Source organism: Tachyglossus aculeatus, chromosome 7 (genome assembly GCF_015852505.1).
Source record: "Tachyglossus aculeatus isolate mTacAcu1 chromosome 7, mTacAcu1.pri, whole genome shotgun sequence".
NCBI classification, from domain to species: Eukaryota; Metazoa; Chordata; class Mammalia; order Monotremata; family Tachyglossidae; genus Tachyglossus; species Tachyglossus aculeatus.
The window spans coordinates 6,559,933-6,572,500 of record NC_052072.1 but is presented as its reverse complement, the minus strand read 5'-3'; the positions used below and the strand labels follow the sequence as shown (position 1 = coordinate 6,572,500).

Below are 12,568 nucleotides of genomic sequence, written 5' to 3'. Positions count from 1 at the left end.
CAGGATCAGAACCCAGATCCTTCTGACTCCCACGCCCAGGCTCTAGCCCATAAACCGCAGTGTGTCTCCATTATTTTATCTCCATTAATGTATCTCCATTAATTAGTTTTGTTTGTTGTCTCCCCCACCCCTAGTCTGTGAGCCCGTTGTTGGGGAAGGGATTGTCTCTGTTGCCAAATTGTCCTTTTCAAGCGCTTAGTACAGTGCTCTGCTCACAGTAAGCGCTCAATAAATATGATGGAATGAATGAATGAATATCAGGTGCCCAGAGGGGATAAGTCGGTGAAATCATCAACCACCCCAAAGAATTGAAATCCCCAGGGACTCTTTAGGTAATCCAACTTATATGTATAGGCTGAGAACCTAATTCTTCCCCCGCCTATTTCTATTTTTGAAATGCAGCGTTCCCATTCATTCATTGTCGTATTTATTGAGCGCTTACTGTGTAAAGAGGTCCCACAATCTGCATTTAAGGCACGTCTCAAATGAGACCCGCAAGACACATCCTCAACTCTGCTCCCTAGAGAACCGTCCATCCCTTTCACGACAGGTATATTAATTTCTGTGAGAAACACACAAAAATCGTGCCCAGCCTCATCCAGAACCAATTCAAAGTTGAATGACTTATCAGCTGTCCCAGGTGGAAGAGTTGGGATGTTATTATCTACGGTGTACTCTCCCAAGTGCTTAGTACAGTGTTCTGCATGGAGGAAGTGCTCAATAGATACGATGGATTGATTGACTGACTTGAGACCCGGAGAGAGAATTAAAATCTGATGATCTCTTGCCGGAGAAATGGCCTCCCTTGCAGTGTGAAAGTTGAAATGTTTTGATCAGCATTTGGGGAGTCTCCGTTAGATTTGGGGTCATCCAAATGTAGCTCCTCTAATGCGGACCCAGAATTTGAAGTATTTTGAGTACCCAGCGAGTTCTTTTGAGACCCTCAGTTCCTTACCAGGCTGTTGGTTCCCATTGTTCTTCATGGAATGGCCAGAAATTTTCTGGAATCGGCTTTCCTCAAGGGGATACCGGTTACTTAAGCCGAGTGAAGAAATCCGGAACTAATAATAATAATAATAATAATAATAATAATAATAATAATAATAATAATAATGGCATTTGTTAATCATCATCATCATCAATCGTATTTATTGAGCGCTTACTGTGTGCAGAGCACTGTACTAAGTGCTTGGGAAGTACAAATTGGCAACATATAGAGACAGTCCCTACCCAACAGTGGGCTCACGGTCTAAAAGGGGGAGACAAAACCAAACATACTAACAAAAGTAAATCAATCAATTGTATTTATTGAGCACTTACTGTGTGCAGAGCGCTGTACTAAGCACTTGGGAAGTACAAGTCGGCAACACATAGAGACGGTCCCTGCCCAACTACGTGCCAGGAACTGTACTAAGCACTGGCGTGGACACGGTCCCTGTCCCCCATGGGGCTCCCGGTCTCCACCCCCATTTTCCAGATGAGGGAACTGGGGCCCGGAGAAGTAACTTGTTTTTTTTTTGGCGGGGGGGGGGATCAATCAATCAGTCAGTCGTATTTATTGAGCGCTTACTGTGTGCAGAGCACTGGACTAAGCTCTTGGGAAGTCCAAGTTGGCAACATATAGAGACAGTCCCTACCCAACAGTGGGCTCACAGTAAGCGCTCAATAAATGCGATTGATTGATTGATCCAAAAAAAAAAAAGTTACTTCTCCGGGCCTCAGTATGTTTGGTTTTGTTCTCTGTCTCCCCCTTTTAGACTGTGAGCCCACTGTTGGGTAGAGACTGTCTCTATATGTTGCCAATTTGTACTTCCCAAGTGCTTAGTACAGTGCTCTGCACATAGTAAGCGCTCAATAAATACGATTGATGATGATGATAATGATGATCTGGAAAATGGGGATGGAGACCAGGAGCCCCATGGGGGACAGGGACCGTGTCCACACCAATGCTTAGTACAGTTCGTGACACGTAGGAAGTGCTTAAATACCACAGTTACCATCATCATCCCCTTTTAGACTGTGAGCCCGCTGTTGGGTAGGGACCGTCTATATATGTTGCCAACTTGGACTTCCAAAAAAAAAAGAAAGTTACTTCTCGGGCCTCAGTTCCCTCATCTGGAAAGCACTTAGTGTGTGCAAAGCACTGTGCAGTTGCTCTATTCCACTTCACAAGAGGGAGATATGGCCAGTTAGTACTTCAGACATGCTTTGAGTTCTTTGTATCACACAGGGAAAGGGTAAATAAGTAACTTTTGACCATCCCTCCACAATTCAGTGTTTGCCAAAATTGTGTCTTGTGGAAAATCTCTCTCCCTCTCCCTCTCTTACCCTCCTTCTTCTTCCTTCTTACTTTCTCTCTTTTCCTCCCTCTCTCTCCCTTTCTCTCTTTCCTCCATCCTTCTCCTTTCTCTCCCCTTCTTTCTTTCCTCCGTCTCTCTCCCTTTCTTTCCTCCCTCCATCCCTCCCTCTCTTTCTTTCGCTTCCTTTCTCTCTCCCCCTCCCTCTCTCTCCCTTTCTCTCTTTCCTCCATCCTTCTCCTTTCTTTCCCCCTTTCTTTCTTTCCTCCGTCTCTCTCCCTTTCTTTCCTCCCTCCATCCCTCCCTCTCTTTCTTTCCCTTCCTTTCTTTCTCCCCCTCCCTCTCTCTCCCTTTCTCTCTTTCCTCCATCCTTCTCCTTTCTCTCCCCCTCCCTTTCTTTCCTCTGTCTCTCTCCCTTTCTTTCCTCCCTCCATCCCTCCCTCTCTTTCTTTCCCTTCCTTTCTCTCTCTCCCCCCCTCCCTTTCTCTCTTTCCTCCATCCTTCTCCTTTCTCTCCCCCTTTCTTTCTTTCCTCCATCTCTCTCCCTTTCTTTCCTCCCTCCATCCCTCCCTCTCTTTCTTTCCCTTCCTTTCTCTCTCTCCCCCCCTCTCTCTCCCTTTCTCTCTTTCCTCCATCCTTCTCCTTTCTCTCCCCCTTTCTTTCTTTCCTCCGTCTCCCTTTCTTTCCTCCCTCCATCCCTCCCTCTCTTTCTTTCCTTTCCTTTCTCTCTCCCGCTCCCTCTCGCTCCCTTTCTCTCTTTCCTCCATCCTTCTCCTTTCTCTCCCCCTTTCTTTCTTTCCTCCCTCTCTCTCCCTTTCTTTCCTCCCTCCATCCCTCCCTCTCTTTCTCTCCCTTTTTCTTTCCCTTCCTCTCTCTCTCCCCCTCCCTCCCTCCTTTTCTCCTTCTTTCCTCTCCTCCTCTCCCTCTCTCCCCCTCTCTCCCTCTCCCCAAAACAGAGACTATCCATCTGGCCAGCCACTTCACGCTCCGGCAACCTCCAGGATCCGATGTCACTTTTAGCCGGGAGCAGGGCGGCACTGGAGGGGCGTCATTCCCATTCCGGCTCCGATGACGGCCGAAACAAAGGGAAGCTTGTTGGCTGGAGAAAATGTACTCGGCATTCAGAGAGCGGAAGGATAGGGAAAATGGGGGCGGTTCATTTTAAAGGATAGCGAGGTGACAGTGATGCGGTTCTACGCTCCCTCGAAGTGGCTGAATTTGCCTTTTTGTCGTTAGCCATTCTGCCGAATGCTTGTGAAATGGGCCTGTGCGAAAGTCTTTTAGACTGTGAGCCCACTGTTGGGTAGGGACCATCGCTATATGCTGCCAACTTGTACTTCCCAAGCGCTTAGTACAGTGCTCTGCACACAGTAAGCACTCAATAAATACGATTGATTGAAAGAACACCTCTCTCGTTGAAAGTCCTCCCTTCCAGAGAGACGAGTGGAAGGGTGCCCATCCACATCTGCGAACGCCACTGATAATATCAATCAATCAGTCGTATTTATTGAGCGCTCACTGTGTGCAGAGCACTGGACTAAGCGCTTGGGAAGTCCAAGTTGGCAGATAACCGTGCAGATGTGACCCAAGAAGGAGAGGAGAAAACAGTCCCCCTTGTTCAGCTGCTTGTCGACTGAGAGCCCGCTGTTGGGTAGGGACCGTCTCTAGATGTTGGCAACTTGGACTTCCCAAGCGCTTAGTACAGTGCTCTGCACACAGTAAGCGCTCAATAAATACGATTGAATGAATGGTAAACAACCGCAGCCTCCCCGAATGAAATGCTACTCACCCGAGTTCCACCGTCAGCTTCCCCCAAGGGACTCTTGGGCACCAATGTTCACGGAAACCCAACTTATTTCTTTGAAAATCCTAACTTTTCCGCCGTGTGTGTGTGTGTGTGTGTGTGTGTGTGTGTGTGTGTGTGTTGTTGGGTTTTGGGATAAGACTGTAATGAACCTAATACTGTATAAAGCAGGAGGCAAAGAGCTCTTCTGGCAGTAAATGCTGCTGTTTCAAATTCCTAGAGGATGTGTGGTCAATCAATCAATCAATTGTATTTATTGAGCGCTTACTTTGTGCAGAGCACTGTACTAAGCGCTTAAGCACTGTACTAAGCTGGTCCCAACTTGGGCAGGAGAAGTGGGGTGGTCTATCAATCAATCAATCAATCGTATTTATTGAGCGCTTACTGTGTGCAGAGCACTGTACTAAGCGCTTAAGCACTGTACTAAGCTGGTCCCAACTTGGGCAGGAGAAGCGGGGTGGTCTATTGATCAATCAATCAATCGCATTTATTGAGCGCTTACTGTGTGCAGAGCACTGTACTAAGCGCTTGGGAAGTCCAAGTTGGCAACATCTAGAGACAGTCCCTACCCAACAGTGGGCTCACAGTCTAAAAGGGGGAGACAGAGAACAGAACCAAACATACTAACAAAATAAAATAAATAGAATAGATATGTACAAGTAAAATAAATAAATAAATAAATAGAGTAATAAATATGTACAAAGATATATCCAGGTGCTGTGGGGAAGGGAAGGAGGTAAGATGGGGGGGATGGAGAGGGGGATGAGGGGGAGAGGAAGGAAGGGGCTCAGTCTGGGAAGGCCTCCTGGAGGAGGTGAGCTCTCAGTAGGGCCTTGAAGGGAGGAAGAGAGCGAGCTTGGCGGATGGGTAGAGTAATAAATCTGTACAAACATATCTACATATACACAGGTGCTGTGGGGAAGGGAAGGAGGTAAGATGGGGGGGATGGATGGGGGGACAAGGGGGAGAGGAAGGAAGGGGCTCAGTCTAATCAGTCGTATTTACTGAGCGCTTACTGTGTGCAGAGCACTGTACTAAGCGCTTGGGAATTACAAGTTGGCAACATATAGAGACGGGCCCTACCCAACAGTGGGTAGACCCCGGGCCCGGACAGCAGAAGGACCTGGCTTCGATTTCTGGCTCCGCCGCTTGTCTGCTGTTTTGACCACGGGCAAGTCGCTTTACTTGTAACCTCCCCAGCGCTTAGAACAGTGCTCTGCACATAGCAATCGCTTAATAAATGCCATCATTATTATTATTATTTACTTCTCTGGGCCTCAGTTCCCTTATCTGTGAAATGGGGACTAAGAGTCTGGGCCCCGTCTGAGCCAGGGACTGTGTCCAACCCGATTATCTTGTGCCTATCCCAACGCTTACTACAGTGCCTGGCACCTACCAAGTGTCTATCAAATGCCATTAGAGAAGCAGCGTGGCTCAGTGGAAAAGAGCCCGGGCTTTGGAGTCAGAGGTCATGGGTTCAAATTCCAGCTCCGCCACGTGTCTGCTGTGTGAGTTTGGGCAAGTCACTTAACTTCTCTGTGCCTCAGTTCCTTTGTCTGTAAAATGGGGATGAAGACTGTGAGCCCCCCGTGGGACAACCTGATCACCTTGTAACCTCCCCAGCACTTAGAACAGTGCTTTGCACCTAGTAAGCGCTGAACAAATGCCAATTATTATTATTATTATTATTACAGTGGAGATATTACGTCCCCATTTTACAGAGGAAGAAACCGAGGCAGAGCCGGGATTGGAACCCGGGTCCTCCAACCCCTTGACCCTTTCCGCAAGGCCTCGCTGCTTCTCTTGGTATCGGTCAACGTCCGTCGGGAAATTTCTCAGTTCACGTGGATACTTTTGGGTTTGTGATGCATTTAAGAGCCTAAAATCAATCAATCATCATCATCATCATCAACAATCGTATTTATTGAGCGCTTACTATGTGCAGAGCACTGTACTAAGCGCTTGGGAAGTACAAATTGGCAACATATAGAGACAGTCCCTACCCAACAGTGGGCTCACAGTCTAAAAGGGGGAGACAGAGAACAAAACCAAGCATACTAACAAAATAAAATAAATAGAATACTGTTCTAAGCACTGGGGGTAGATACAAGGTAATCAGGTTGTCCCAAGGGGGGGCTCACAGTCTTAATGTCCATTTTACAGTTGAGGTCACTGAGGCCCAGAGAATAATAACAATAATAATGGCATTTATTAAGCGCTTACTATGTGCAAAGCAATCAATCAATCAATCGAATTTATTGAGCGCTTACTGTGTGCAGAGCACTGTACTAAGCGCTTGGGAAGTCCAAGTTGGCAACATCTAGAGACAGTCCCTACCCAACAGTGGGCTCACAGTCTAAAAGGGGGAGACAGAGAACAAAACCAAACATACTAACAAAATAAAATAAATAGAATAGATATGTACAGGTGCCAAGCCCCGTTCTAAGTGTTGGGGTAGATACCATCAATCAATCGTCTTTATTGAGCGCTTACTGTGTGCAGAGCACTGTACTAAGCGCTTGGGAAGTCCAAGTTGGCAACATCTAGAGACGGTCCCTACCCAACAGTGGGCTCACAGATTAAAAGGCTTAAAAGGTGTCACTCAGTCTACTCCAACTCGATTTTCTCTCCCCCTGGGCCGTGGCCAGCGGAAGCAATGAAGACTCGGGAATTTTCAGCCTGCCTCACTCAATTTCTTAAACTGGGGATATTTTTAGGACTTCCTCTTCCATTTGCCATGGGAAAATGAAGCAGCGTGGCTCGGTGGAAAGAGCCTGGGCTTTGGAGTCGGAGGTCACGGGTTCAGATCCCGGCTCCGCCAGTTGTCAGCTGTGGGACTTCTAGAGTGAGCACTTAAAAACCATTATTATTATCTACTGAGCGCTTCACCGGGTGCAGAGTCCTATGCTGTGTGCTTGGGAGAATACCAGAGAGGTCATTCATTCATTCAATCATTTATTGAGCGCTTACTATGTGCAGAGCACTGTTCTAAGCGCTTGGAAGCTACAATTCAGCCACAAAGAGAGACTTTGTCACTTCACTTCTCTGGGCCTCAGTTACCGCATCTGTAACTGTAACTGTACCTGTATATATGTACATATGTTTGGACCTATTTATTACTCTATTTTACTTGTACATATCTATTCTATTTATTTTATTTTGTTAGTAGGTTTGGTTTTGTTCTCTGTCTCCCCCTTTTAGACTGTGAGCCCACTGTTGGGTAGGGACCGTCTCTCTATGTTGCCAACTTGGACTTCCCAAGCGCTTAGTCCAGTGCTCTGCGCACAGTAAGCGCTCAATAAATACGATTGATTGATTGATTAAAACGGGAATTAAGACTGTGAGCCCCCCGTGGGGCACCCTGATCACCTTGTAACCTCCCCAGGGCTTAGAACAGTGCTTGGCACGTAGTAAGCGCTTAGCAAACGCCAATTATTATTATTATTATTATTAGTTTCTGAAGGGCTTGGGTTCCTCGGGGCAGAAGACGATTCCACTGACCACCCAGAGGAGCCGGGGAAACCAGGGTCTCAACTTGCCTCTGTTTCGCCCTAGGTGACGATCCGTTGACGATGGCGCTTTCTGGAAGCCGGGCCTTCGGGCGGGACTGAGCGACGCGGCCCGGCCCCCGGGACGGCCGGATCCCCCCCCCCCGCGGCTGCCCGTGGCCTGGGGGGTCTTCTGGTCGCCCACTGGCCTAAACCCCAGCTGTCCACCTCATCTAGAGCGAGCCTCGTGCTGGACCTGCCCTCCCAGATGCCCTTTCCTCACCTCTGGCACCGGGACCAACGAACCTCATGAATAGCAATCTGGCGAGCGTCACCAGTGAGTTGTTGTTAATAATAATAATAGTGATGGCATTTATTAAGCGCTTACTACGTGCAAAGCGCTGGAGAGGTTACAAGGTGATCAGGTTGTCCCACTGGGGGGCTCCCAGTCTTCATCCCCATTTTACAGAGGAGGGAACTGAGGCACAGAGAAGTGACGGCCCCCTTCTAGACTGTGAGCCCACTGTTGGGTAGGGACCGTCTCTATATGTTGCCAGCTTGGACTTCCCAAGCGCTTAGGACAGTGCTCTGCACACAGTAAGCGCTCAATAAATACGATTGATTGATTGAAGTGACTTGCCCAAAGTCACACAGCTGACAATTTGCTGAGCTGGGATTTGAACCCGCTCTTCTAGACAGTGAGCCCGTCGTTGGGTAGGGACCGTCTCTTTATGTTCCCAACTTGTACTTCTCAAGCGCTTAGTACAGTGCTCTGCACACACTAAGCGCTCAATAAATACGATTGAATGAATGAATGAATGAATGAATGAACCCATAACCTCTGACTCTCAAGCCCGGGCTCTTTCCACTGAGCCACGCTGCTTCTCCATTTATTTTACTTGTACATATCTATTCTATTTCTTTTATTTTGTTAGTATGTTTGGTTTTGTTCCCTGTCTCCCCCTTTTAGACTGTGAGCCCACTGTTGGGTAGGGACTGTCTCTAGATGTTGCCAACTTGGACTTCCCAAGCGCTTAGTCCAGTGCTCTGCACACAGTAAGCGCTCAATAAATACGATTGATTGATTGATTGATTGATTGATTGAAGTGACTTGCCCAAAGTCACACAGCTGACAATTGGCAGAGCTGGGATTTGAACCCGCTCTTCTAGACTGTGAGCCCACTGTTGGGTAGGGACCGTCTCTCTATGTTCCCAACTTGTACTTCTCAAGCGCTTAGTACAGTGCTCTGCACACAGTAAGCGCTCAATAAATACGATTGAATGAATGAATGAGTGAATGAATGAATGAACCCATAACCTCTGACTCTCAAGCCCAGGCTCTTTCCACTGAGCCACGCTGCTTCTCTATTCATGTATTTTACTTGTACATATCTATTCTATTTCTTTTATTTTGTTAGTATGTTTGGTTTTGTTGTCTGTCTCCCCCTTTTAGACTGTGAGCCCACTGTTGGGTAGGGACTGTCTCTAGATGTTGCCAGCTTGGACTTCCCAAGCACTTAGTACAGTGCTGTGCACACAGTAAGTGCTCAATAAATACGATTGATTGATTGATTGATTGAAGTGACTTGCCCAAAGTCACACAGCTGACAATTGGCAGAGCTGGGATTTGAACCCGCTCTTCTAGACAGTGAGCCCGTCGTTGGGTAGGGACCGTCTCTCTATGTTCCCAACTTGTACTTCCCAAGCGCTTAGTACAGTGCTCTGCACACGGTAAGCACTCAATAAATCATCATCATCATCATCAATCGTATTTATTGAGCGCTTACTATGTGCAGAGCACTGTACTAGGCGCTTGGGAAGTACAAATTGGCAACATAGAGAGACAGTCCCTACCCAACAGTGGGCTCATAGTCTAAAAGGGGGAGACAGAGAACAAAACCAAACGTACTAACAAAATAAAATGAATAGATATGTACAAGTAAAATAAATAAATAAATAAATGGAGTAATAAATCTGTACAAACATATATACATATATACAGGTGCTGTGGGGAAGGGAAGGAGGTAAGATGGGGGGGATGGAGAGGGGGACGAGGGGGAGAGGAAGGAATAAATGCGATTGAATGAATGAATGAACGCATAACCTCTGACTCTCAAGCCCGGACTCTTTCCACTGAGCCACGCTGCTTCTCTATTTATGTATTTATTTTACTTGTACATATCTATTCTATTTCTTTTATTTTGTTAGTATGTTTGGTTTTGTTGTCCGTCTCCCCCTTTTAGACCGTGAGCCCACTGTTGGGTAGGGACTGTCTCTAGATGTTGCCAACTTGTACTTCCCAAGCACTTAGTCCAGTGCTCTGCACACAGTCAGCGCTCAATAAATACAATTGATTGATTGATTACTGATAATAATAATAATCACGCTGTGCCAATCCTGCCGGGACTGTAATCAGCAGCCTGAAGGCCGAGACCTTAAACCTTCCCGGGGTTTCTCGGTTTGATGTCCAGGAAAGAAATTCTTTCCGCTCTGCTGCTGGGGTTCAGGGCCCTTTTTTTTTTTTCTTTTGTTTGTTATTTTAATGGCATTTTTTAAGTGCTTTTTGGGGCAGAGACAAGCTAATCAGGTGGGACATTATCCCACATGGGGCTCACGGTCTTAATCCCCGTTTTACAAATGAGGGAACTGAGGCACAGAGAAGCGAAGTGACTTCCCCAAGGTCGTGTGGTGGAACCGGGATTAGAACCCAGGTCCTCTGACTCTTCGGCCCGTGCTCTATCCACTAGGCAACACTGCTTCTCGACCAGAATTGACTGATTGATGGCCTCGATTAACTGCTTGCTCTCTGGGGCTGGAGGGCACAATGCAGCTATATAGGAGGCTGTTTGAGGACGGCTTTCGGATTTCTCTCGAGCTCAAGGAGATCTTTTGCTCCGAGAATTGGGATTCGTTTCTGTTTCAATCAATCAATCGTATTTATTGAGCACTTACTGTGTGCAGAGCACTGGACTAAGCGCTTGGGAAGTCCAAATTGGCAACATATAGAGACAGTCCCTACCAAACAGTGGGCTCACAGTCTAGAAAGGGGAGACAGAGAACAAAATATAACATGTGGACAGGTTTCAATCAATCAGTGCTTTGCAGTGAGCACTTACTACGTGCAGAGCACTGTACTAAGCACCTGGGAAAGGACAGCACAACAAAATGAGCAGAAACGTTCCCTCTGTCGCCTTGGTAAGGAGAAAAGCCCGTTGTTGTGTAGGGATTGTCTCCGTCGATTGCCGAGTTGTGCTTTCCAAGTGCGTAGTACAGTGCTCTTCACACAGTAAGCGTTCAGTAAATATGATTGAATGAATGAGAAGCCTCTGGCTAGCTTTGGAGTGAGTGGGATAATAATAATGGCATTTGTTCATTCATTCAATCGTATTTATTGAGAGCTTACTGTGTGCAGAGCACTGTACTAAGCGCTTGGGAAGTACTATGTGCCAAGCACTGTTCTAAAAACTGGGGGGATACAAGGTGATCAGGTTGTCCCACGTGGGGCTCATGGTCTTAATCCCCGTTTTTCAGACGAGGTAACTGAGGCCCAGAGAAGTGAAGTGACCTGCCCAAAGTCACACAGCTGACAAGTGGCGGAGCCGAGATTCGAACCCATGACCTCTGACTCCCAAGCACGGGCTCTTTCCACTCAGCCACGCTGAGTGGCTGAGTGGAGGATGAGGTAGAAGCCTGAACTGAACTCCTCTTTTCTCTCTCTCCTATTTTTACTTTGTTTTTTATTCATTCATTCAGTCGTATTTATTGAGTGCTTACTGTGTGCAGGGTACTGTACTAAGTGCTTGGGAAGTACAAGTCGGCGACATATAAAGACGGTCCCTATTCATTCATTCAGTCGTATTTATTGAGCGCTTACTGTGTGCAGGGTACGGTACTAAGCGCTTGGGAAGTACAAGTCAGCGACATATAGAGATGGTCCCTATTCATTCTTTCATTCATTCATTCAGTCGTATGTATTGAGCGCTTACTGTGTGCAGAGCACTGGACTAAGCGCTTGGGAAGTACAAGTTGGCAACGTATAGAGACAGTGCCTACCCAACAGCGGGCTCACAGTCTAGAAGGAGGAGACAGAGAACAAAACAAAACATATTAACAAAATAAAATGAATAGAATAAATATGTACACATTAAATAAATAGAGTAATAATAGTAGAGTAATAGAGATAGAGTAATAATAAATAGGGTAATAAATACGTACATACTTCATTCATTCGTTCAGTCGTATTTATTGAGTGCTTACTGTGTGCAGAGCACTGTACTGAGCGCTTGGGAAGTACAAGTTGGCAACATATAGAGCCGGTCCCTACCCAACAGTGGGCTCACGTATAAACACTGGGGTTGATGGAAGCTAATCAGGTTGACCATAGTCCATGTCCCATGTAGAGAAGCAGCGTGGCTCAGTGGAAAGAGGGCGGGCTTGGGAGTCAGAGGTCATGGGTTCGAGTCCCGCCTCCCCCACATGTCTGCTGTGTGACCTTGGGCGAGTCACTTCACTTCTCTGGGCCTCAGTTCCCTCATCTGTAAAATGGGGATGAAGACTGGGAGCCCCACGGGGGACAACCTCATCTCCTTGTGTTCCCCCCAGCGCTTAGAACAGTGCTCTGCACATAATAAGCGCTTAACAAATACCAACATTATTATTATGTGGGGCTCAGGAGGTAGACGAAGCCCAGGGAAGTGAAGTGACTTGCCAAGGTGACAGAGCAGGCAAGTGGGGGAGCTGGGATTATTTCTTTGTAGAAGCAGCCACAGTAGTCACAGACAGGTCAGGGGTTAAAAAAATCCAGCCCTTATAATAATAATAATAATAATAATAACAATAATAATAATGGCATTTATTAAGCACTTACTATATGCAAAGAACTGTTCTATGCGCTGGGGAAGTTACAACGTGATCAGGTTATCACACGGGGGGCTCGCAGTCTTCATCCCCCTTTTACAGATGAGGGAACTGAGGCCCAG

The 12,568-nt window shown here is 46.8% G+C and overlaps 1 protein-coding gene across 3 annotated transcripts in view; it reads left to right on the top strand.

The window, feature by feature from the left end:
* Positions 1–12,568, top strand: part of TRAK2 (trafficking kinesin protein 2) — a 105,182-nt gene that overhangs the window by 14,958 nt on the left and 77,656 nt on the right. For all 3 annotated transcript variants that reach the window (XM_038749428.1, XM_038749430.1, XM_038749427.1), the window contains exon 2: positions 7,657–7,926. In XM_038749428.1, coding sequence (XP_038605356.1) covers positions 7,899–7,926 — 28 coding nt within the window. In that variant the 5' untranslated portion in view covers positions 7,657–7,898. The remainder of the gene's footprint in view (positions 1–7,656; positions 7,927–12,568) is intronic.